The sequence below is a fragment of the Rousettus aegyptiacus genome, unplaced genomic scaffold, assembly GCF_014176215.1.
Source record: "Rousettus aegyptiacus isolate mRouAeg1 unplaced genomic scaffold, mRouAeg1.p scaffold_m13_p_5, whole genome shotgun sequence".
In the NCBI taxonomy this organism is placed as follows: Eukaryota; Metazoa; Chordata; class Mammalia; order Chiroptera; family Pteropodidae; genus Rousettus; species Rousettus aegyptiacus.
The window spans coordinates 83,487,204-83,513,872 of NW_023416308.1; the positions used below are offsets into that span (position 1 = coordinate 83,487,204).

The window sequence follows — 26,669 nt, forward strand, 5'->3', positions numbered from 1 at the left end:
ATTTAATCAGATTCTTCTCTGATCTAATCAAAACATTGATCACAGGCTAATTTAATCATATTCTATAATTTAATGAAAACGGTAATTAAAACATTTAATCGATTTCTATAATTTAATCAAAACATTGATTACAAGTTTAATCAAATTCTTCAACAATTTTATTAAAATCACAAATCTCATATGCTTCAAAGAACAAAAAAACCCACAAAATACACGAACTATCACAATGATTACAGAATTCAATGTAACATTTATATTTAAACTGATCACAAAGGTAGCACAGGCATGACTCGCGCATAATAACTGTTCAACGGGGAACCAATGACTGGGCTGAGAATGAATGGCTGAAATATTCACAGCAATCTGGAGAGAAAAACAAGGTTGGCCACGCACACCCCACAGAGGCCAGTCCAGGTCTAAGAGGAGAAGCCCGATAGCATTGGCTAGAGGTCTCCTGCCAGTCAGTGGCCTGCCCACGAAACCGTGCCTCATTAGTCTCCCCGCCCACCGTGGGACCGAGTGGCTCCACCTTGGGCGTGTATCTCTTGGCCTGCTCCAGTGAGGGGTTCAGATTCAGAAGCCGCTGGCCAGTGGACAGCCATCTGTGTTAACGAAACCTTGCGAGCCCGCGTTCCAATAGGCCCTCCCTAGAGGACTGTTTCCGGGGCAGGGGGCGGAGCTGCCGGAAGTGGCTGGGAGCTTTCTGTTGCTCGTTGTTTAAGCGTCTGAAGGGAAGGAGAAACCCGAGCTCCGGCGGCGCCGCGGGGCGGCAGTCACCACCAGAGCCCGAGCCGCCGCTAGTCTCTGGACGAGCCAGAAGCCAGGAGTACTGGTTGCGAAGCGGCAGGGCGAGACACCTGCTCACCATTTGATCTCATTATGTCGCGGGGCTCCATAGAGATTCCCCTCCGGGACACTGACGAGGTAAGTGTCGAGTGTGGGGGAGGGTTTGGGGCCGTGAACTTGGACGATCACCTCTTCCCACTTTCTCTCTGCTTTGTTTCCAAAGAGAAAGCACCCTCTCCCCCAGGAGCCCAGATCGAAATCTCTGGCGGAAGCTCTAATGACCTTCTTTCCCAGCCCCTGCGCCCTCCCAGGTTGGGAACATTGCGTTTCTGCAGCCTGGGGGCTACTCGAGGAGTTCTTGAAAGTTCCTCTCTACCTTGTTTGTATTTGACAGTACTCTGCTCTTTTCCTAATTCACGGAAGCAGGGGGGTGAGAGTGCTCGATAAACTGTAAAGCACCTCACAGATCGCGGAGGTGGACGCTGATGTCACCGTGATCTCTCTGCTGCTCAAACCAAGTATCTTTCCCTGAGAATATATAGGATGTAGCCCTTTCTCCCTTAGAAATTCGAGTCTGTCATGGTGCACCATGTTGGGCACACAAGCTCCATCCGCGAAATAGAGACCCCCCCACCCCAAGGTATACCCGTTCTGTGTGCTGATAGAGTTAACCCACTCTCGCTTCCCGATGCCTCCTTCTTCATGGGTGGCCTATGGCTTGTCTGAGTAAACCTTCAGCTTTGATGTTGTCTTATTGGAGATCTCATATTCTTTATTCATTTGCTTGAGATATAATTCACTTACTATAAAATTCAGTCGTTTTGGTAATTTTCACAAAGTTGTGTTAATCATCACCACTATCTAATTCCAGAACATTTTCCTGCTATTTTTGTGCCCACGTTCAAGAGTGTATGCAACACACAAATGCTGCCTTCATGGCTAATGTGTACAGTGGCATGCAACTTTGCATTGCCTCTAGGATTGTCAGACTATAGCATCCAAGTCTCTGGAGTATCTGTCTGTACTTTACCTACAATATATGTTAAACAAAATTCTGTTTAGTTATTTTTGAGTAAACAAAGCTTTTCTAGTATTTTATAGTTCTAGTGATTTGAATACAAGTAGCAGGATTTGTTTGCTTCTCTATGCTTTTTTAAAAATATTACCATATAACCTACTTGTCATGAGCTCCTTAAAGTTTTAACATATACTCGCTCCGCCCTTTTGAAAGTGAACACAAATTATACATATATCCATATTGATGGATATTCAAGAAAAGCAGCAAAGAAGAAATGTGAATTTAAAAAATAGAATTAAAAACCTGTATTTTGTGTTTTAGGTCATTGAACTTGACTTCGATCAGTTACCGGAGGGAGATGAAGTTATCAGTATTTTGAAACAGGAACACACACAACTGCACATATGGATTGCTTTGGCGGTCAGTATTCATGCAACAAATATTTTTTATGACTGAGAAAAATATGTGGTTTCTGTTTTCAGATACAGTAATAGTCAGCTTGTATGCATATAAATTAATTATACAGTGTGTGGAAGTCAATTTCATTACCATTTATGAAACAAAAAAGGCTAGTTTCCTAAAAGATGTGCTTACCAGTGGTAAATTAGTGTATCTTGCTAAAGACAAAATTCATTTAAATTAAATAGTATATGTATTAAGTATTTGATTATTTAGAGATTGATTACTCATTAAAGACTAACAATATTTATGGATAAGCTGAGAAAAGGCAAGATGCTGGGATATAAACATTGCTACTTAACATTGTTTCCCATAAAATACTCAAGAAGGTGATTAGGTTCCAGGCTAACTCACAAAAAGCCTTTTGGATGAATGGCTTAAGCTTTTTTTCCTGTTTGGTCCCTCTATAACATAAATACTACTGGAGAGTCTCAGAAGAATCACTTCAGAGAGCCTAAAATTCTTACACCCTCCACCGTACCCAGCACTGGCTGCATAATGTTTCTTTTTTATGGGAACATTATAGGAAATGATGGTAGTGATACAATATAGTAAATGCTATAATCATTATTCCTAAGCAAGTGTGCCACAGGTCACTTTTATGTAAAGATACATAGGAGGCTCCTAATATTATCATGAAGGGTCAGAGAAGTAGGTCAGGAATTGGGCGTGTATTCAGTGCTCAAGCCTAACTCTTAAGAGTTTCTTAGATAAGGATTTACAGTAAGTCCAGTGACAAGTAGTGTCTTCCAAACTTGAAGTGCTAAATTTTCTTAATCTGTAGAGAACTAGCCATTCATGTTTGCCACACATTTTTTGAAGGTAACTTCAATTTTTTTTAGTATGAATGTTTAACAGCATTTACACAAAAATTGGAGTATTGGAGGATTAGCATGGCACCTCTGGTAAAATAAATTGGTGAAATATTGTGGGCATTAAGTTGTTACAGAGAAAAGAGTGTAGGCTTTGGGATTAGAGAGGCCTTAATTTAAATTCCACCTTGGCTGCCTACTATCTTTATGGCCTTAGACAAATGGTTTATCCTCTGAACCTGTTTTCTCATTTAAAATATAGGCAGTACACTTTAAGGGTAGGTGTACAGATTAGAGATAATGAATATGAAGCTCCTGGCATAATATGTGACCCATAGTAGGTGGTTAATGAATGATTGATATACCTTTTATTATTAATAAATGAAACATGCCTGGGAAGTTATTCAACAAGCCCAAAGTCATAGAAAATTTTTGATAGATCTAGAATCAGAACCCAAGTTTTCTGTTTAGAATTCTTTATATTGCTTTTTCTTTTGGGCTCTGATTTAGTTTGAAATCAACTATTGCTAGGTGAGAAGTAAGTTGGAAACATTTGTAGTAATTATAATTTTTAATAGTTTTATTAGATGAAATTCACCTATAATAAACTGCATATATTTCTTGTATACCATTTGAGAAATATTAGCATATGTATACACACTTGTGAAATCATCACCACAATCATGATAATGAATATATTCATCACCCCCCCTCCCCCCCCCCCCCGCCCCCGAAACTTTCCTCTGAACTCTCCCCTGGTACCCTTGGTGCCCAGGTAACCTCTGATCTGATTTTTGTTGCTAAAGATTAGTTTGCATTTTCTAGAATTTTATATAAATGGAATCATACAGTATATTCTCTTTTTGGTCTGTCTTCTTTTACTCAGCGTAATTATTTTGAGATTTATCCATGTTGCAACATGTATCAACAGTTCTTTTTCTTTTTCCACTACTGAACAGTAGCCATTGTACAGATTAACCACAGCTTGTTTGTCCATTCACTTGTGGATCAACAATTGGGTTGTTTCAATTTTGACTATTTCAAAAATAAAGCCGCTGTAAAGATTTGTGTACAACTTTTTGCATGGACATATGCCTTAGTAATTCTAATTTGATGCTTTTACCTTATAGCTGGAATACTACAAGCAAGGAAAAACAGAAGAGTTTGTAAAGTTGTTGGAAGCAGCACGTATAGATGGCAATTTGGACTATAGAGACCATGAAAAAGACCAGATGACTTGCTTGGATACATTGGCGGCTTACTATGTACAACAGGCTCGGAAGGAAAAGAATAAGGACAATAAGAAAGATCTTATTACACAGGCAACCCTGTTGTATACAATGGCTGACAAAATTATTATGTATGATCAGGTAAAGTAAGTCATATTTCTTTGAATATATGAGGGAAAATGTGTATGATAGGCAAAGATTTTTTTTGAAAGATTTTTTTCTTAACATGGTCGACACAGTCAAAATGAAGAAGGGTTCCTTGTTAAAACTGGAATTTCTTAGGTCCTTTTACTGTTGAAATAACCTAGCATATAAAAACCTGTCCACAGGTTGAGTCAGTAATTTCAGCATCTCCTGATGAATTTTAAGCATATTTTAAGAAGTTCGAACTTTTCTTTTTGTCATTGTACCTGGCAATGACTTGTTGTATTTCAGGATAATTTCTCAGTTTATAATTAAGAATTGCTTATTACGAGTTTAAACACATTATAGTTGATATAGGAATTTTTATGATGCTGAACCTTCTTTCAAAATGGTTTTTATTTTAGCGTTCTATTTTCATGTTAAATTGAGGCTAGTCCTTGGTATAGTCAAGTCTAAGTTTAGGCCTTACTTTTTCAGAACCATTTGTTGGGAAGAGCTTGTTTCTGCCTACTTGAAGGTGACAAAATGGATCAGGCTGATGCACAGTTTCATTTTGTACTCAATCAGTCTCCAAATAATATCCCAGCCCTTCTTGGTAAGTCATTTTTGGCAATCATCTTAGGGATCTATATTTTTCAGCATATACTTGGAATATATAGCTTTGTAATAACTCCTTACTAATGGGCTTGAGAGCAAAGTAGAAGAGCTTTATATTATTAAAAAGGAAATTATCTGAAATAGATCATTGTTTCTCTTGGAAATTACAGAAATAAAGTATATACCAGTTAAGAATAATTTGTTATCCACTTCTAAAGAGTCAATAAACAATCTCAATTTGGATAATTCTGAGCTATTTTAATTATTGTTTTATAATATTTAACATAAAGACAGGATTGTTCTATTTATAGGTTTCCCTTATGGAAAACAAGTTTTAATATGAAATCACTTTCACTATTTTCAAGTATTTCTTACTTAGAGATGTATTTGATTTAGGTGAGTCAGTGTAAAGCATATGAGACTTGTGTTCTTTAATCAATGCGTGTTTGTTTTTAAAAACAGGTAAAGCTTGCATTTCATTCAATAAGAAGGATTACAGAGGAGCTCTTGCTTACTATAAGAAAGCATTGCGTACTAACCCAGGATGTCCAGGTAAGAGAAAAACTTTAAGTCTAAGCTATGTATGATACAACATAAAATATTGAAGATTTGGCAGTTGCGTATCGAAATTGTGAAAAGATACTGTAGCATTGTTGAAATGACAGAATTGAGATTTTAATAAAATATTTGATTCAAAAGCCGAATAGTAGATTGTATTGTAATCTTTTTGCCCTATGCTACTTTTCTTTCCAAAATTTTGTTATTTTAGCCAATTTTATTGACTACTAGCTATGTGCCAGACATTGTTCTAGACCCAGATAATAAGCCAAACAGACCAAAGTCTTTAATTTATTTTGCAGTCAGAAAGATAAAATGAGTAAAATATATACTATGTAAGATATTGATAAGGGCTAAGGAAACAAATAGAAAAGGAGTATGAGGAGTGTGGTGGGGAGCTTGGAAAGGTTGACCAGGGATATACATCACTGAAATGGTAACATTCGAGTAGAGACCTAAAAAAACTGAGGTGTACAGATATATGGGAGAAGATTATTCCCAAAGAGAGGGAATAGGACATACAAAGGTCCTGAGGAAAGAGTAGGCCTGGCAAGTTTGAGGAACAGTGAGGAAGCCAGTGTGTCTGGAATGGAGAGAGAATGAGGAAAACTAGTAAGAAGTGGGGTCAAAAATATAATTAGGGAGCAATCATGTAGGGTGTCTTGGGTTGTTATTATAAGGACTTCAGCTTTTATGCTGAGAGACATAAGAAGTCATTGGAGGGCTTCAGGCAGAGGAGTGACATGATGTGACATATTTAAAAGGATCATTTGAACTTCCAGGTTGAAACTAGAATGGGGCATGGGCAAGGAAAGAAATAGAGAAATCAGGTAGATATAGCGGTCCCCAACTTTTTTGGCATGAGGAACTGGTACTCCTGTGAGAATCGAATGCCTGATGATCTGAGGTGGAGCTGAGGCAGTGATGCTAGTGCTGGGGCGCGGCTGCAAATATAAACGGAGTTTCACTCACTGGCCTACTGCTCATCTCCTGCTGTGTGGCCCAATTCCTAACAGGCCACAGACTAGTACGGTCCACAATCTGAGAACTGGGGACCGCTGAGGTAGGAGGCTGTGCATTCATGCAGGTCAGGGATGACTGTGGTTTGCACTAGGGTGGTAATAGTGGAGGTACAAGAGGTCAGATTCTAAGTGCATTTTGAAGAGAGAGCTGATATAGTATTGTGTGTGACAAAGGAAGAGTTCAAGAAATCTCTTCACATAAGCAATGGAAGAGTGGAGTTACATTGTAGTACATTTGGAAGATAGTTCAAGAGGAACTAGTTTTAGACATGAAAAATTTTAAGTGCCTTTTATCCATGCAAGTGGAGAGGCCAGAGTATTAATTTGGAAGTCATTGACCTGTAGATAGCATATAAACTCATGAAACTGTGCAGTCACCAAGGGAATGAGTGTAGATAGACAAGAGGTGCAAGGATGGGGCTCTCAGATACTCTGACATTTAGAGGTTATGGAAATGAGGAAGAATCAGCAAAGGAGCCCGAGAAGGAGCAGCCAGAAAAAGAGGAGGAAAAGAGTAAGTATAGTGTCCTTGAAATCAAAAGTAAAATGTTTCCATAAGAGGGTCAAATTCTGTTGTTAGGACAAATAAAATAGGGACTTAGAGTTGATCATTGGATTTAGCAGCATACAAATCATTAGTGACCTTTATAAAAGTAGTTTTACTGTATTGATGGAGGTGAAATCCTCTTTGGAGTGGATTCAAGAGAAAATGGAAGGAAAAGAATTGGAGGCAGCAAATGTAGACATCTCTCGAGGAATTTATTGTTAAGGGAAGAATAAGAATGGGTTGACAGCTAGAAAGGGAAATAGAATCAGGATTTTTTAACATGGGAGAATATGTATAGATAAGAATGATCTAGTAGAGTGGGAAAATTTGATAATGCAAGAAAAATAGGGGAGAGTTGTGGAGCAATGTCCTTAAATGCAGGGATACCCAAACCCTGGGCCACAGACCGCTAACAGTCTGTGGCCTGTTAGGAACTGGGCCACACAGCAGAGGTTAGTGGTGGGTCAATGAGCAAAGCTTCATCTGTATTTGCAGCTGCTCCCCAGCGCTAGCATCAGTGCCTCAGCTTCACCTCAGATCATCAGGCATTATATTCTCATAGGAGCACTGATCTCTGGTGCCAAAAAGATTGGGAATTGCTGCTTACGTAGATGAGAAGGGGTGGGATCTAGTGACCAGAGGAGAGATTGGCCTTAGATAGCAACACGATTGTGTTTTGGCATGGCCTTGAAATTGAGTAGCGTGTATAAGCATAACTCTCAAGGGATAACAGTATGTGCATGTAGTCAGTCACAGTATTTAAGGCCTTAATAAAGCCTTTTTATTCTCTATTTACAACCTGCTCTTCAAAAATTAGATATTGAAGATTAAGTATAGCTAAGAGTGTTGGAAGACACGAAAGATACCAGTATTATAGGTGTTCTGTTCTACGGTGAGAAAGGTATCCATGGTGAGGGAGTGAGGGTCACGGGCGGGGAGAGGAATGATCTAACCTCTAGTGAAACCAACTTTGTGATATACCAAAAGGTTTTATAGTGTAGTTACACTAAAGTCAATTTTGGGACCTTGCAACTCATAAATAGAGAATGTTTAATCATTTTAAAAAATTCGAACCCTGAAGATGCTCTAGTGTGACAGATTGAATAACCTCATTTTATTTTTTTAGCGGAAGTTCGTTTAGGTATGGGCCATTGCTTTGTAAAACTTAACAAACTAGAGAAAGCTCGTCTGGCATTCAGCAGAGCCCTGGAACTCAATTCCAAATGTGTGGGAGCATTGGTTGGACTGGCTGTTCTAGAACTCAACAATAAAGAGGTATGTGAGTGAAAAAATTATCTATTTCCTATCTGATTTGTCAGGCCCATGGTCCCTTATCTAAAATTCTTGAGACCAGAGCGTTTTACATATTGAGATTTCAGATTATAGAAATGTAATATGATGCCTGCACTGTATAATATAGAACATCCAAGTTATTAGGACATGATCCCAAATAAAAACTTATATTTCTATGGCGAAATGAGTGACCATTCACACAAATAGGATAGCCTCACAGTTCAGGTTAAGTTTTACCCCCAAATGAGCTTGCTCCAAAAAACTTGTTTTTTAGAGGTTTTTGGATTGTAGAATCTTAAATAAGGGACCATAGACTGTATATCAGTTTGGAATGCTTTCAGTGGCAAGTAACAACAAAAAAAAACCACTAGAGTGACTTAAACATTAGGGTTCTTATTGTTTGCTAAACTAGGTTGTCTTGGATTTGACGCTTCAGTATCGTGAAACCCAGAGTGTTATATCTTTCTATCCTCCCTTAATAGTTGACCTTTCAAGGCTGTCACCTTATAGTTGCAAGATAGCTCTTCCATCTCTAGGCATCTCATTATTACATCAGCCTTATAAGGAAAGAAGAAAGGGAAAGGATAAAAGACTTTCTCTTGGGGAAGTTCTATCCTGTATTGAGAAGGAAGCTCCCCATCATGCTTTCTCTTATGTATAATTGTCTAGACAGGATTTCCAATGGAGGTACTTCTACAATTAAGTTTAAGAAAACTAAATTCTAACAATTTAATTCACTGTTTGAAATGTTTTATCTTTGGTGAAGGTCAACTAAAACAAAAGCTATATTTTGGTATCTGAACTTAGATTTACATAACTTTATTTCTTCAGACTATAAAGAAAACTGAAAAAGTGCTAATGAAGTAATGTTTTCACTCAATCCTGCCATCATTGTTTTTATTTTAGGCCGATTCCATCAAAAATGGTGTCCAGCTTCTTTCCAGAGCCTATACTATTGATCCTAGCAACCCTATGGTATTGAACCACTTGGCAAATCACTTTTTCTTCAAAAAGGTAGAAGTCATTTATTAAAGTTCTTTACCTAATTTTTTAAAATTTTGCGATTATATAACTTACAAGTAACTGCCCCATAAGTCTAGTACCCAACTAATACCCTACATAGTTATTATAGTATTATTGACTATATTCCCTATGCTGTACTTTACATCCCTGTGACTATTTTATAACTACTAGTTTGTACTTCTTAATCCCTTAACCTTTTTTACCCAGCCTCCCAACCCCCCTCCCATCTGGCAACCATCAATTTGTTCTCCATATCTGTGAGTTTGTTTGTGTTTTGTTTGTTTATTTCTTCTGTTTCTTAGATTTCACATATAAATGAAATATGGTATTTACTGTGTATGACTTATTTCACTCAACATAATACCCTCTAGGTCCACTCATGTTGTTGCAACTGGTAAGATATCATTCTTTTTTATGGCTTAGTAATATTCCATTGTATATTTGTGCCACATCTTCTTTATCCATTTTTCTGTTGATGAACATATAGGTTACTTTCATATCTTGACTATATAAGTAATGCTGCAGTGAACGTAGAGATGCATATATATTTTCAAATTAGTGTTTTGGATTTCTTCAGATAAATACCCAGGATGGGGTTGCTGAGTCATATGGTAGTTCTAGTTCTAATTTTTTTAAGGAACCTTCATACTGTTTTCCATAGTCACTATACCAGACTAGGCAAGAAGGTATGAGGTGCTCTGCTTTTAAATCCTGATTTTTTATTTTTCTGTATTATAGTTGATACTTTTGGGAAAACAATTTGAAAATGGCAAGAGTTTTTTTCAAATTAGAGTTTTATCTGAGGGTTAGTCGTCAGGGGGTGGATACATTTTTCCACTTACTCATTTATTCATTTAACATATATTGACTCTATACTGTACCCAACACTGGTAGGGATGCAGAGGTCAATAAAACATGATATCTGCACTCAAGGGATTCCATTTCTTCGAAAACAGACATGTAAACAAACAAATGTAAATGTAAAAATAAAGGTCTCTACACTGCTGTGGTAGAGAAATAAAAGAGGAAATGACTGTGTGGTTAAAAGGATTTTCACCAAGAAGAAAAAGCTCTTTAACTAGGTTTTTAGGTGGAAGTCAAATAGTAGTTGAAAGGGGAAAGTCACAGATCTTGTATATGGCCACACCACCCTGAATAAGCCCTATCCCGTCTGATCTTGGAAGCTAAGCAGGGTCAGGCCTGGATAGTACTTGGATGGGAGACCACCCAGGAAGATCAGGTGCTTAAAAAAAAAGAAAAAGAAAAAAGAAAGGGGAAAGTCACAGATCTATGAACCCGTCTTAGTAGTTTAAGTTTAGCATATGGTGGGCTCATGGTAGGGGATACATGGATCCAGATGGTGGGGCACTTGTGTAATGTAAAGAATTTGGACTTAACTTGTGTAGGCAACAAGGAGTCATTTGAAATTTTACATCATATTGATTATGATGTAATTTTTAAAGTTGCCACAAATTCTGTAGAAACAATGGTGTTTTAGATTTATTGAGTACTAAATCTAAGATTTCATTGGCAAGGTTATACAATAAGCATGAAACTATAATTTACCATAGCAAAACCAGGTACTAAATTGTACCAAGAACTTTAACTAGTTATTTAGCAGTTTAAGTAAAAGTTTACAAAACCCCATCAATCTTTATTAATAATAGATACCATGTTACTGTTATTGTTGCTGTTAATATGCATTCAATCAATGCTCTAAATGCCAAATACTGTCAAATGTGCATTCCATGAATGTTTATAACATTCATAACAATCCTATGATGTAGGCAGTATTATACCCATTTGGTGGATAAATAATTGAGGCAGAGTTCATATCCCAAGGTCACACAGCTATTAACCATCATGCTTTACTCCCTCTTGTTATAGAACCATACTCCCCTTTCATAATGAATTATTAATTAAGCTTTATGCCGTAACTGTTATGGTACTAAAAGGCAACTATTTAGAAGATGGAAATGTATCTCATAAGCAAATGAAGTGTTACTGTTTAAGATAAAACAGTTACATATGTTAGTTTGGTTCATCTTGCATTGAATATATGTCTTTAAGAGCATGTTTACATACATTTTCTCAACTTGTTATTGTAGCAGCCCTGGGGAGGTTGGCAGGCTATTTCTGTTTCCATTTCTACAGATAAAATTGAGGCTTGGCAAAGTTAAGTAACATCACTTGCTGAAATCCAATCAGCTAGATATAGTAAAATTGAGATCCAGTCTTTTAATTTTCTGTCCACCATTCTGCATTACATCCCCTACAGCAGCAGAATAATTTAGCTGGGAAGAAACGGTATTATTAATTAACATCCCAGACATGTCAGTAATTGAGCGGTCAAGTGAGTTTTGAGATGGGAGCTGTTCTGACTCCTGGAACAATTAACACAGACCTCTAGAAAGAGCTGAGAATTGAGGTTGGTTTTTTGATTGGAAAAAAAAGCAGCCAGGATGTAGAGTGGATTAAGAACAAAAATTTGAGGGGAAAAAAATCTAAGAGAAGTCTCAGTTGTACTAAAAAAGATATGAATGAGGATTTTAAAATAGAATCTACTCTTTAAAATAGTATATATTAAATTTCAAATAAAACTATTTTATTCCCTAAAAGGGTGTCATGAGTCATGGAGTAATAAAAATAGGAAAATTAGATTCCGTAACAAGACAAACTGAACATTTAACCCTTACCCTCATAACAGTTGAACAATATATAAATTTAACTAAAAGATTGTGTAATGTAGTTAAAAGTGTGGAGTTTGAATGATGTAATTCAAATTCAAGCATCACCATTATATAGTTATAGACTTTGGGGAAATAAGCTAATTTCCCTCAACTTTAATTTCCTTGCTTGCAAAACAGTAATAATTGCTTTATACAATTTGAGGCTTAGTAGTTAGGATTAAATGTAATATGCACATTAAATACTTATCTAATGAGAAACAATTACTATTAAAGACTTCAATCACATTATTATTCTTAATGTGAAAAAAAAAGTCAAAATTGGCCATTGGCCAAACAAAAGCTGTACTTCAGACCAGATTTTTAATCAAATGAAAGAAATGCATTCCTATTAAAACTGGAACGTCATCTCCTACTTCCAATATATAAACTCTGACTTTTTGAGACTCGAAGGAGTTTAGCTGGGTAATCCAAATGAAAGTCAGGTCTAATGGGAAGGTCAAGGCCCCTGCATTCAAGCAGACCTGAATTCAAATCCAGCTCTGGCACTTGGTATTCTCATGTGATACAACATTTCCTTGCAGTCAACAACAAACAAACAAAAAATAGATTCTAGGTTTTCCAACACACTTTATCTCTTTAAGCCTTCATTTCCCTATCAATAAAAAGGTAACAATGACACTTTTTGTAGGGTTTTGATTAAGCTTGGAACTAATATAAGCATCATACCTAGCATAGTACTTAACATATAGTAATTCTCAATAATTGTAACTGCTCCCACTACAATTAATAAGGGACTTAACCTCTCTTAGGTTTTCTCATTACAAAAACAGGGCTGATATACCACAAAGGATTGTTGTAGGGATTAAATGAAGTAATAAATGTAATGGGCAAATGTTAACTACTAGGAAAATGTTGGTTCCCATCTCCCCTGAATTTATGTGCAAGGGAAATGAGAAAAATTATTAGTAATTGTAGATACAGTGCTGTTGTTAATTCAATTAACATTTTTAAAGAAGCCTTATGGTTGAGACTGTTAGAGTTGTTTTGAGTTTGCTCAATTGATTTTTGGATCTTCATCGTCCAGGACTATAGTAAAGTTCAGCATTTGGCTCTCCATGCATTCCATAATACAGAAGTGGAGGCTATGCAAGCAGAAAGTTGCTACCAGTTGGCTAGATCATTCCATGTTCAGGTAAGATAACTTTACACCTCTCTAAATATCTAATCTCCTTGTTTTATAGTTTTTAAAAACTATACATACTGTTGGTCTTGTTTATTTTCATTTTTTTAGGAAGATTATGACCAAGCTTTCCAGTACTATTATCAAGCCACACAGTTTGCCTCATCCTCTTTTGTGCTGCCATTTTTTGGTTTGGGACAAATGTATATTTATCGAGGTGACAAAGAAAATGCATCTCAGTGCTTTGAGAAAGTTTTGAAAGCTTATCCAAATAATTATGAAACTATGAAAATTCTTGGCTCTCTGTATGCTGCCTCAGAAGATCAGGAAAAACGAGATATTGCCAAGGTACATTTTTTAAAATCTTAGCTATTTTCTGTTATCTATCTATCCCATGACTCTCATTCCTCATTTTTTGTTATTGCTAGTAAAGATATGATGGGAGCAGTTTTGTTAGCTGAGCTAGCTCTGGTTGAAAGAATAGGTAATTTATTAAACAGAGTGGAGCGGCCACCACTTTTTACTCTGACAGCCTGTGGTGGACATTTTAGCTTTATGATCTCTGTTTCCCAGGGCCATTTGAAGAAGGTCACAGAACAGTATCCTGATGACGTTGAAGCTTGGATTGAATTGGCACAAATCTTAGAACAGACTGATATACAGGTATTTTTGCAATGTTTTTCTTTCATCTCCCACCTAGTGGTTTTTTGTTATTGTTGTTGCTGCTGTTTTGGTAAGGCTGGTATAATGTGTGTCTCTCTTATTTTCACTTACACCTTATTCTGTCCACCTCGAAAATTTAGGGTGCACTTTCAGCCTATGGAACAGCGACTCGCATCCTTCAGGAGAAAGTGCAGGCCGATGTTCCCCCAGAGATTTTGAATAATGTGGGTGCCCTCCATTTTAGACTTGGAAATCTAGGGGAGGCAAAGGTAGGAAAATAGAAACATTCCCTTCTTTTATACTATCAAGTTGAATGCATACTTTTTTAGATAGATCGACTAAGTATTTTAAAAATGTAATTTTCTTTTCTTTCTCAGAAATATTTTTTGGCATCATTGGACCGTGCAAAGGCAGAAGCTGAGCATGATGAACATTATTATAATGCCATTTCTGTTACAACATCATACAATTTAGCCAGGCTGTATGAGGCAATGTGTGAATTCCATGAAGCAGAAAAACTATATAAAAACATCTTACGGGAACACCCTAATTATGTTGACTGTAAGAATTTTAAACTTTTTAAAATGTATTTAAATTCCCACAACAGCAAAAATTTAGCCTGAAAAAAAAATCTTTCTTGGAATCGATAGTAAAAAAATAAGATGCAGCTTTACTTAAATTTATATTAGAAACTAAAACAACAAAAAGTCAGTTGGACCATATTTTATAGATGAGGCCATTTTCAGTGGGTTGGCTTCCTTTATCAGACTCTTAACAACTCTTTGCATATTTGGTAATGGATTTACTTTTATGATGGTTCTGCCTTGATATCCTATAAACATTTTTTAATATAATAGTGAGAAAGAGCAGTGTTTTTCCTTGAAATAATCATTACTAAAAATGTCCTACCTTGAATTATATAACCTAAACATTGTAAAATTAGGGAAATTTTATTTTTATTTTTTTATTTCATTATTATTATTTTTTTAACACCTACAGCATCTGTTCTTCCTAGGTGGTCTCCCATCCAAGTACTAACCAGGCCCGACCCTGCTAGGTTCTGAGATCAGACATGTTCAGGTTGGCATGGCTATAGACGGAAATTTTTAATTAAAAATAATTTATATACTATACTTCCCTTAAAAGAACCTAGAGCTATGATGTTTAGACTCTGGTCAAATCGGGAACTATTAACTTGGCCCCTGCCATGCTGTTACAGATGCTAGCATGATTTAAAATAAGATTTTAGTTGAATGCCAGACTGAATTTGAATTGATTTGGTAGGTAATAGTAGGCCATGGTTGGTTTCTTGAGTAGAGTGACATTTTATAGAGAAAATAACATAAAATTGTGTGGCACTTTTTATTAAATGGAAGAGCCACAGGTAGAGCCCAGTTTTTCTAACATATTCCTTAGTAGTCCATGCTTTCAAATTTTTCCATATGACAAGCAGCTTTTTAAGAAAAAACTTGACAGTGCCGTGTATTAGAGAGGAATTGGAAAGAGAACAGCTCCAAGCTTTTTAAATAACTTAGTTTGAAATAAGAACTTGGACCAGGATTCTAGCATTGGGAATGGAGTGGAAGAGATGTCTACTTGGTCAGATAGTAAGACTTGTTGGCGACAGAGTTGCTTTAACTTGTTACGTTATTAATTATATTGATGCTTGATATTTTTTCACCTGTGGAACTTTACTGTTCATTGTATGACTGTATTAACAACAACAACAACAAAAATAATTATTTCAGCAGTATGACTTTAAAGTTATGATTCTTTATAGCTAATGTTTTAAACAAAAATTTTTAATTAAATGTATATTTTCAGGCTATCTGCGCCTAGGAGCCATGGCTAGAGATAAAGGAAACTTTTATGAGGCTTCGGATTGGTTTAAGGAAGCTCTTCAGATCAATCAGGTTGGTAATATAAACTCTTAGGTATGAAAAATAATTATCTCATCTTTTTCCCCAAGTAAATATTTTTCCTCTTAATAGCTGTTGTGTTTCTAATATCTTGGCATCTCCCTGTTTTCATTTACTTATTAAAGATATTAAAGCATATTGAATTAACCTAAACTTTTTGATTAAGACCCACAGTAAGAAACGGATTTCAAATCATAGCCTACTATGCACAAGTGTGTATGTAAGCAACTTAAATGAAAGTTTTGCAAATGATTATGTGCTCTTGCCCTGTAAATTACACTGATATTTTTACCATATTTTCATTCTATTTCTTATCCTGATAACTACATGCCAAATTGATTTTACAACTCACTAATCTATCTCAACTCTTAGTCTGAAAAACACTATCGTAAATGTAGCTTATAAACCTCTTCAGTAATTAGCTATTGTGGAAAGATGATTGATCTTTCTGAATCCAAATTACAAGTTTTGCTTCTTTTTATATGTGTATTTCAGGACCATCCAGATGCTTGGTCTTTGATTGGTAATCTTCATTTGGCGAAACAAGAATGGGGTCCAGGCCAGAAGAAATTTGAGAGGATATTAAAACAGCCATCTACACAGAGTGACACTTATTCTATGCTGGCACTTGGCAACGTCTGGCTCCAAACTTTACATCAGCCCACCCGAGACCGAGAAAAGGTAATTTCTTTTTGTCTCTTTAAAATAAAACTGATACTCATTTCATTCTCGTTTGAATTTTTTTTGCTTTTTGCTTTTTTTAGGAAAAGCGTCATCAAGATCGTGCTTTGGCCATCTATAAGCAAGTACTCAGAAATGATGCAAAGAATCTGTATGCCGCAAATGGCATAGGTACTATAACTCTTGAATAACCATAATGATTTGTGTAATTAATGGTTTTGGAGAAATGTTTGTAGATCAGAATTTTTCTCTAAATGTAATGATGGTAGCTATTTTAAAATAGGACTTTTAGTTTTTCTGGCTACAATTAGAAAATTCTTAACCATGAACTTTTTTCTAACTTTAGGAGCTGTTTTGGCCCACAAAGGATATTTCCGTGAAGCTCGTGATGTATTTGCCCAAGTAAGAGAAGCAACAGCAGATATCAGTGATGTGTGGTTGAACCTAGCACACATCTATGTGGAACAGAAGCAATATATTAGTGCTGTTCAGATGGTAAAATCTTTTAAAATATTTTTATAATGTGATCGTTGTTGAGCAGATGTTTTCTTAACCATTCTGGCTCTGTCATTGTGCTGCATGCTATGTTTTATGATACCGTGTCTATTCAGAGGTTTATCGTTGTATGTAATGTTAAGGCCAGTCTGTGGTATCCAGACAGAGATATGAGTCCTGGTTCTACTTCTAATTGCATGCCTTGGGCAAAGGACACCCTCTCTGAGCCAATTTCCCTACCTATAAAATGAGGATAATTGTAGCTTAATCTCAGAATTTTGTGAGGATACAGTATGAAAAGTACTTGGCACTAACTTGCCAAGTGTATCAGTAGTGCACAGAAGATAGGTGGGATTTAATATCTGTTTGCTTATTTTATCCTCTTAGGTTTCAGATGGGAGAACTGAGTTTCAGAAAGGTTAAATGACATTTTTAAAAGTAAAGGAAAAAATTCCACAGGGATGTATTCATGATTATAGAATTTCGTTATGCTTTTTATATTTGTTGAATGCTTAAACTTGAAGTAAAAAAGTCATATTGCTCCTATTTTAAAATTAAAAGGCTTTTGGACTCTCTGGGAATTATTAGGGTCAGAAAAACAAGCTTCTTAATGAAGGAAGACGACAAGGGTAGTCCAGGCTCTGGGAAGTGGTTAACCTTTTTTCTAAGAAGGGGGTTATTACTAAATTCAGAATGTTGGAAAGGCCCTAGTCATAAGGATTGAGAGAACCCAGATTGTATATGAAAGTCTCAGAAGTTATGTTTTTGGCCTTTCTGATCTGCGGAATGGTAATGTTGCCTTTTAAAATGCGAACTAATATATGGGATATTCAGGGGGAAACCCCCTAACCATCTTCCCTGAAAAAGATCTTACCTATGACAAGTTATGTTCCATGGCCAACAAGTGACATGTTCATGTTAAAATTAACACTGGTATTGCTATAATACTGATTTTACCAAAAAGTTAACAACTGGAAGTACAAGACCTCTCACACTCATTGCCTGTGGGTTCCACCAATCCTAAAGAAAAGTGGTAGAGTCGAACCCAAAGGAGCTAGATGTATGACATCTAACAGTTGTCAATAAGCTAATTTTAGATAGTATTGCTAAAGATATGAAAAAAGTCTTCTTATCTTTTCAGTATTGGTCCAGATTTCAAATGGAAAAACTATTTCAAATATTCATTTTTTTGTGGTGGTTCCATAGTGTAGTGGTTAGCACGTCCGCTTTACATGCAGAAGGTCCTGGGGTTTGCGTGCGCCCCAGGTGGAGCCATGGACCATACCCTGGGTACACCAGGGAGACAGCAACATCCATAGATCAGGGGTGGAAGTGGGGAGGGGGAAGAAAAAGTATTTTTTCTCATGATGAGATTTTTATTTTGTGAAAATGTATCCTGGTGAATGTCAGAAATTGTTCTCAGATTTTTTTTTTTTTTTTTTGAAATTAACCATTCAGGATATAAAATACATTTTCATATGCCTTAAAATCACTTGAAATTTTATTACGGAATGATATCATTTAATCTTTGTGTTTTAATTAACTTTTCCTTCTATCATAGTACGAAAACTGTCTCCGGAAGTTCTATAAGCACCAGAACACTGAAGTTGTGCTCTATCTGGCGCGAGCCCTCTTCAAGTGTGGCAAGTTGCAGGAATGCAAACAGACTTTGTTGAAGGTAAAAAGAACTCATTATTATTCTCATTCAATTCTCTACTCTATTATGTATTTTTTATTCTGTTTTAAGCATGTTCACATACCTTATGCTCTCTTTGACTAAAATCCTTTTCCTGTCATTAGATCATATGAAATATTTGCTTTGGTTTTATTTATAGGCTAGACATGTGGCACCCAGTGATACAGTTCTAATGTTTAACGTAGCCTTGGTCCTGCAAAGATTAGCTACCTCTGTCCTGAAAGATGAAAAGAGTAATCTGAAGGAAGTACTCAATGCTGTGAAAGAACTGGAACTTGCACATAGGTAAAGATTTTATAGAAACAACCTTTGAAATGCATTTTTTTTTTAGACCCATGTGTTTCAAAAGGTGCTGAAAATCACTTCCCTCTGGAATCTATAGGAAAAAATCTCAAAAGGGAATCTATTTGAGAGGGTGGGTAGGAGGCCTGGGTGAAAAGGGAGAGTTTGTTGAGAAGTACAAATTGGTGAATAGTCACGGGGATGTGAAGTACAACATACAGTCCCTAATATAATAACTATGTATAGTGCCAGGTTGGTAGTAGACTAATAAATGGAATCACTTTATAAATTATTCAAATGTCTAACCACTATGCTGCACACTTGAAACTAATATAAAATAATATTGAATGTCAAATCTAAAACTAAAAATTTAAAAAAGGGGGCGGGGGAGGATTCAAAGCAGACAGCTGCCACCAGGTGGCACCAAACCATAGCTAGGATGCTGTCAAATTTGGATCATGTAGTTGGTCGCTCAAATTGGCTGGCTGGCTTTGCAAGCTTGCCCTAGACTTTTCATTAACTTGACAATAATATGACCAGCATTTTACACACTTGAAACTTTTAGATTCCATTTATGTTGGCATATTAATTTTCCTTGAGCTATGATTAAGGCCTTTCCTCTTAAATAATGAATAGGTTTATTCAACTCAGCTCAAATTGATATAACTTTATAGTATTTATTTGGTAATTCAGTGTATGGTAAAATTAAAACTTGACATCTCTTTAGGTTTTGTCCAACCTTATTTAAATTCTTGTTTAAGCATTTCTTGCCTTGCTTGGTAGATTGTGTACTTTCATGACCTAAACCTCCTAACTGTCATGTTGACAGATTTAGTAAATTTAGTGTTTAGTAAATATTTATTGCTTGAACTTATTTTTGGTTATTTGTTAATTTACTGATAACATTAAATGTAACTTGGCTTTTCTTAATGAACTTGTTTTTTATTAAACAGATTGAGTGGCATATTGATGAGAGTCTTTTTTTAAGTGAGTTGCATATATAATTTTCCTATTGAGATGATAGCCCTTCATGTATTAAATACGTGCATGTAAGTCAGTCAATATATAAGCCTTTTCTCAGACTAATTTTGTACAACAGATTAAAAATATAAAGGGCCTATTTTATTAGAATTTTCTTAAGTAAAGTATTTTATTTTCTCGTTCCATTTAGATACTTCAGTTACTTGAGTAAAGTTGGAGATAAAATGAGATTCGATTTGGCCCTTGCTGCTACAGAAGCCAGGTAATTACTGTTTATGGAAGGTGACTTTGGGTGAGGCAGTGATATTGATGTGGGCTGGGAGAGTGACACAGTAGTGAACAGGTTCCTGGCCTTCCAAGGGTCAGCCTTCACGCTCCTCTCTGGGACTCCCTAACCTGGACCAAGGTTCTTTCCTAAGTGTCCTTTCAGGTAATATGTCAAAATTTATTTAGTACTTAAGTTGTGTGGGAAAATACATCAGCTGTCACCAGGATCAAGATATGATTCCTGACTATTTGAATCACATTTGAAGATAATGTTGGAAACTTTTTTAGCTGTGCTTTGGGCAAGCATTTATAATTGGGAAACAACATAGTTGACGGCATTGGCTTATGAGAAACAAAGTTAGTTAATTTTGCTAAGACGTCCCATAGATAGCAGCTAATGATCCTGCTTCAGACGTTTTAACTTGTGTAAGGAAAACAGATGCTCTGAGTTTTTGAACAAAAAGTACACTAGCTACATTCATGCGTCTCAAAATCTGAAATGTTTTAGACAATGCTCTGACTTACTGAGCCAGGCCCAGTACCATGTGGCCCGAGCACGCAAACAGGATGAAGAAGAGAGAGAGTTGCGGGCTAAACAAGAGCAAGAAAAAGAACTGTTAAGGCAGAAACTTCTTAAAGAACAGGTATTTATTGTGTTTTCACTTATACTAGAGTTAAAGAATTACATGCATGTGTATTACATACTTTGTATGGTAAAAATGAAGTCCTTCTTATGGTGGCCATGATTTATTTCATCATAGGAACATTATGATGAGGTTTTTTTCCCTACCCTTTTTTTTTTATAGGAAGAGAAACGACTCAGAGAAAAGGAAGAGCAAAAGAAACTTTTAGAACAGCGGGCCCAGTATGTAGAGAAGACCAAAAATATTCTTATGTTTACTGGAGAAACTGAAGCAACAAAAGAAAAGAAAAGAGGTGGTGGTGGTGGACGGGTAAGACGTGACTCCCACTAACGCTGCTGGTCCCAGTTCCTGTCTTTTGACTTTCAGAAGTGAAGATAAAAATGATTATATTCACTCCATACTTAGTACTTAGCTAAAAAACAGCTTTCCAAGATGGAATGCTTTAATTGGCAGTTGGTATTTAGAAATGCTTCCCAATGTTGGCCCCATACAAATTTTTACCTTGTAGTGACCTAAGCAGTTGATGATTTTTCCCATTTGAGAAATTTCTCCCAATTAGAAGTCATTAAAATCTGGGCCTCACCAAGCCCCTCTTCCATGTGAGTTGGTAAAAGATCCTTCATTTGTCAAATGACTGATAGGCTAGGGCCTCATTCTGCACCTTAGAATTTCAGCCACATTCCATTAGCCAGGAAAGAACTGATCGTAGTCTTGTTTGGATTTCAGCGTTCTAAGAAGGGAGGAGAGTTTGATGAATTTGTCAACGATGACACCGATGAAGACCTGCCAATATCCAAAAAGAAGAAGAGAAGAAAGGGAAGTGGTAGTGAACAAGAAGGTGAAGAAGAGGAGGGTGGTGACAGAAAGAAGAAAAAGAGGAGAAGGTATTATTAATGTGTTTTAAATAACCTTATAAAGGTGGCAAAAATACTTTTCAAATTCTGGAACTTTCTTATGTTTAGAATTTGCAAACATTTGACTTTCCTAGACAGTAAAGCCTTTTCATACCTTAGGTCCTACTTTAATCTTAAGATAGACCCCACTATAAAATCCTCTTGAGTATTTGGAATCTCCACACATCTCCACAGTTTTCCTTCTGAGAGCTATGATTTAGTCATATTAACCGGCTTTCTTATGTCTTAAAAAATTATAATATTTATTGGAAGACCTATACAATTTAGAATGAGAACCCGGTGTGTTCACACTACCCATCCATCTGCAATCTTAGAATAAGTCACTGAGCCTCAGTTTCCTCTCTGTAAAATGGTAATAGTGATGTCCACTTAATGGCTTTGCTGGGTATTTTAAATGTGAATTAATGTAAAAGAGGGGCCTTTCGATCCTCCCAGTACCATCTGCTGTTACGAGGTGCCCTGCCTATCTCTCACCTGGACGTGCCCCTAAGCTGTCCCCTTCTTCTCATTGTGCTTCCCTGTCCAGGAACCTCCTGTCGGCTATCTTACCTAGATCTATTCTTCCCAACCCTTGGCTGATATACTTGGGAAAGAAGCTGTGAATTCATTCACACACAGAACTATGGAGTTGAAGCTGTGATAGAACATTAGCAGGCCCGGAATGAGTAGTTGGGACAGACGAAGGAGGAGGGGAAAGATGTTGAGCTCTGGGATCTGGGTCTTTTTCACATCCATTATCACTTCACCAAATGCAAGATTCAGACTTAATTTTAGATTAATAAGAGAGCTCAACAGTGACTAAATTAGTCCACAGACATTGCATAAATACATGGTTTTCACAGACTCCTGGTCCATGTGTGCAGCAAAAATAAATTATGGTCCCCCGCTTGAAGACTGTACAGTATGGTTAGGCACTCATATAGAAAGGTATTCAGAATTGAGATGGCAGAGTTGTTGTGGACTTATAGACATGAGTGAATCTTGACAAACTTTTTCTTGGTGTTCACTACTTAAGACCTACAAAGGGAGAAGAAGGATCTGATGATGATGAAACAGAAAATGGCCCAAGACCAAAAAAGCGCCGTACACCAAGAGCAGAGAAGAAGAAGGCTGTAAGTTTATGATACTGTGGTTTTCTGTCCCCCTACATACAGTCTTTTTTGTAGGCATGAAAGATTGCAGTACACTAGAATACATTCTTTCCTTGCCATTTCTTCAAGCACAAATGCTGGTTTTTGAAGTTTATTGGTTGCCATTTGATTGTATCATTATAGTGCAAATCGCATTTAACAAGGTGCCCTAATGTGAGAGCCTTGACTAATCTATTATATTTGGTCATCTTTCTTTAGCCCAAGCCAGAACGTCTGCCTCCTTCAATGAAGGGAAAAATAAAATCCAAAGCCATAATATCATCGAGTGATGATTCTTCAGATGAGGATAAACTTAAGATTGCTGATGAAGGGTAGGAAATTTCCCCTTGGTATATTCTTCCAATGAAAGATAATAGAGTTCCTCCAGAGACACTGTCTTCGGACATTTGGAATAGTGGTCTAGTGTTTGAAGAAAACCTATTTTTAAATTTCCTGCATGAAACTCTCCTAAGTGTGTCATTTTGCTACACTACCATTGGCTGGCTAAAAGTATGATGAGTAGCCTGATCCTGGTCCTTTGGAGATAGGGACTTGCTTGACCACTTCCTCCCACGTTGAGCAGTGGTGACTCAGCTCTGCCTGCTTTGCAAAGGGCTTATCCTCGACTGCTTGTCCAGTGCTCTCCTTTAGCTCAGGACCCACCAGGTGGAGTCATATTTGATTTTACTTGTCCTAAACTTGCCCCTCAAGCCTGAGGTACCAACCTCTCCCCCCCCACACACACAATTTGGATTCCTAGTCCAGGACTCGTAATACTATACTACACCATGTTCTGATGGCCATCGTTTAATTCATTCATTCATCAGACATTTGAACATCCACTGTATGGGATAGCGTGTAAGTGCTGGCGATACAGGGAAAAAAGACATGGACCATGCTCCCAAGGAATTTATGCTTTAGAGGCAGTGGAGAATCACAGATAAACCAAGAACCACGTTATTGCGGGTTAAGCGTTAGTCCTTAGGTTTTGCATTTTGTTGTTGTTGTTGTTCTCCAGGGACCATACCTAATCTGGAGTTGGGCTTTTTGGGGGAGCTGTAAGTGATATTTTTTGTAAAGGAGAGGCTGTTTGAGTTGAGTACTAGAATATGTAGTTCTGGTTGGTTAGAGGTGGGAGGTTAGCACACTGAGGGGCTAAGGGTACTGGTGGTAGGCTCGTCTCATAGAGTAGAGATCTGTTGGGAGCCATCTGTAAAGATTTGCAGTTCCCCTTTACCCCGAAGACTGAATGACACAAATTTGGGTTGCTTTTCCCTAAAGTGCTGTTTCACCCTTACCCAAGCATTGCCCTAGTCCATTGGTTAGTGGCATGTGTGATCAGAGCAATGAAATGTATGGTTTTAGAATGAGCACTGTTAAAACTTATAGCCAGAAAGGTCCAGTGTGAGAGGCTGAGCTGCTGCCAAACCTACACTTGAGGTCAAGGCCAAGTCGATTTGAGCCACTTGCATCAGTTAAACTTTGCTCTGACCGTGGTGAAGTGTTTGCTTATTTGGCCAGATGGAATGGAGTGAATTGGATCCCAGGGGGCCTACTGGCTTTTAGTGTATATGCAGAATGAATATATAGCATCTTCTTAGTTTCTTTACATATTCTCTCAGTGATCTGAACTACATGTGTGTGTAGGTTTCTGAAGAGAGTAATAGATTCACCTCCCTCACCCTTCTTAGACTGAACCAATGTAGGATTCAGTATTCCTCTCTTGAAATATCTACCACAGAAACCAAAACTAAGGAATATACCAGAGAAGTATTTTGTCCTCTCCAAAGCTGTAGGGGTGAGAGGGCGGGGTAAGGAGCTATCCCAGTGGTTAAAGGAATGTTCTTTCCTCCAGAGCCATCAGGAAACCAAGACTCCCTGGGTGCCACCAGCATTCCAAGCATAAGCACAAGTCCCTGTCCCTTTAACCTAACAACTGATAAGTAGAGGGGGTACTCAGAGCAAAAGTAAACAAGCCACAGAACTCTTTGAACTCAAACTTCCTGTCTTGACTAAATCTGGTCATGGGGGAGGACAGTGTAGTAGCAGATCCTGGGGAAGAAATGGCGGCCTTGCCCTTCAGATACTGATAGCATAGATGGTAATAAGGGCAGGAAGTCTAGCCTTGGGGGAGGGTTAATTCTTCAAAGTCTCTACAGCCAGATGAGATCCTGGGTTTTACCTCTGCTGCTGTGAATTTGTTTATAAAAATAAAAATATCCCTTTTTTTAATAAGCTTATAAATTAAATTGAGAAATGCTTCATTATGATGAAAAGTTGTCTGATAAAACCTAGTAAGAATCATCCTTCATTGTTTATGTTGTCAGATAAAGTACCGTATTGTTTTTTCCTTCTTAATCTTTTTATTGTGAAACATATCACTTTTATAAAAAAAAAGTACACAAAACAAATATTACAAAATGAACATTTATATAAACACTGTTCAGATCAAGAAGTAGAACATTAAGTGCCCTTATTTTTTAAAAGCACATTCTCTACTTGTCAAGTTCCCCATTGGCCAAAATCCTGGTACCTAACCAGGGTTTGTCTTTTTGCCAGACATCCACGCAACAGCAACAGCAACAGCGACTCAGACGAGGGTGAACGGCGGAAGAAACACTCCTCTTCAGAGAGCGACTCAGATGAGAACCAGATTAAGTCTGGCAGCGAGGCTGGCAGTCCCCGGAGGCCCCGACGACAGCGGTCAGATGAGGATTCAGACAGTGACCAGCCATCCAGAAAGAGAAGGCCCTCGGGTTCCGAACAGTCTGACAACGAATCTCTGCAGTCTGGGAGAAGCCGCTCGGGAGGTTCTGAGATTGACTCTCGCCCGGCTTCTCCAAGTGCCGAGTCAGATCGAGATTCGGAGAGAGGATCCGATAATGAGGGTTTTGGCCGAGGCTCTGGAAATGAATCGGAACCAGAGGGATCCAACAATGAGGCCTCGGATCGGGGCTCAGAACATGGGTCAGATGATAGTGACTAGGTTTTATTTCATAAATAAGCTTCATCTCTGGAGAAACTTTTTTAATATATGAAAGCTGTGATAAAATTGTTTCAGATGTTTAGTCAAACAATTGTGAAATTTTTCCTAAGGCAATTTTTTTTCTATCCGTTTGTATATTACTAAGCCCCAAGAGACATTTCCTTTGCTAGAGTCCAACATTTGAGTCTCTTGTGCAAATGAAGAATGTGACCATTCTTCATTATGGTACAATTCCACCTATCATATGTGAAAACTGCAGTAAAAATAAACCCAGATGCTGAATCATTCCTACAAAGGTTTGACTGAAGCTGGCAGACGTCTCATCTTCTTTGTGTGTTAAGCAGCATACTGTTTTGGTTTTTATTGCGATCTTTTACCAAGTGGTGCAAGAAACTTGGCATTACCTTCTTTATTCTATTTTAAACTTAGATTGAGAATAATTCTATTTTCTGGAGGAATGGTTATCTACTGTATAATTTCACCAAAGTACAAACAAAAGGAAGGTTTTCTTCAGTAGTGTAATACTGCGGCCATATAGATAACATCACAAATATATAATTTGTTAGGTTGAATAAGATGTGGAAAATGCTTTTCTGTTAGTAGAATGCAAAGACTACCTAAGCCACATAATAAAATTCTTTTACCAACTTTTA

The 26,669-nt window shown here is 37.1% G+C and overlaps 1 protein-coding gene and 1 pseudogene across 1 annotated transcript; both read left to right on the plus strand.

Annotated features, from left to right (window-relative positions):
* The first annotated feature begins 698 nt into the window (after positions 1-698).
* Positions 699-26,669, plus strand: CTR9 (CTR9 homolog, Paf1/RNA polymerase II complex component). The gene is made up of 25 exons (XM_036221048.1): positions 699-924; positions 2,126-2,224; positions 4,206-4,445; positions 4,926-5,043; positions 5,508-5,597; positions 8,299-8,447; positions 9,372-9,479; positions 13,263-13,370; positions 13,470-13,706; positions 13,932-14,021; positions 14,162-14,290; positions 14,399-14,582; positions 15,846-15,934; positions 16,436-16,621; positions 16,705-16,792; positions 16,968-17,116; positions 18,678-18,794; positions 18,952-19,097; positions 20,266-20,337; positions 20,851-20,986; positions 21,149-21,295; positions 21,713-21,870; positions 22,916-23,012; positions 23,250-23,362; positions 25,590-26,669. Exons 1-25 carry the CDS (start codon positions 880-882, stop codon positions 26,014-26,016), a joined length of 3,522 nt encoding a protein of 1,173 aa, XP_036076941.1. The 5' UTR covers positions 699-879; the 3' UTR covers positions 26,017-26,669.
* On the plus strand, positions 10,622-10,740 carry LOC118603725 (annotated as a pseudogene).

Coding starts and splice junctions, on each gene's coding strand:
- CTR9 (XM_036221048.1), top strand. CDS start 880: ATGTCGCGGGGCTCCATAGAGATTCCCCTCCGGGACACTGACGAG. Junction 8,448..9,371: donor TAGAACTCAACAATAAAGAG/GTATGTGAGTGA, acceptor TTTTTATTTTAG/GCCGATTCCATCAAAAATGG. Junction 19,098..20,265: donor GAACTGGAACTTGCACATAG/GTAAAGATTTTA, acceptor CGTTCCATTTAG/ATACTTCAGTTACTTGAGTA.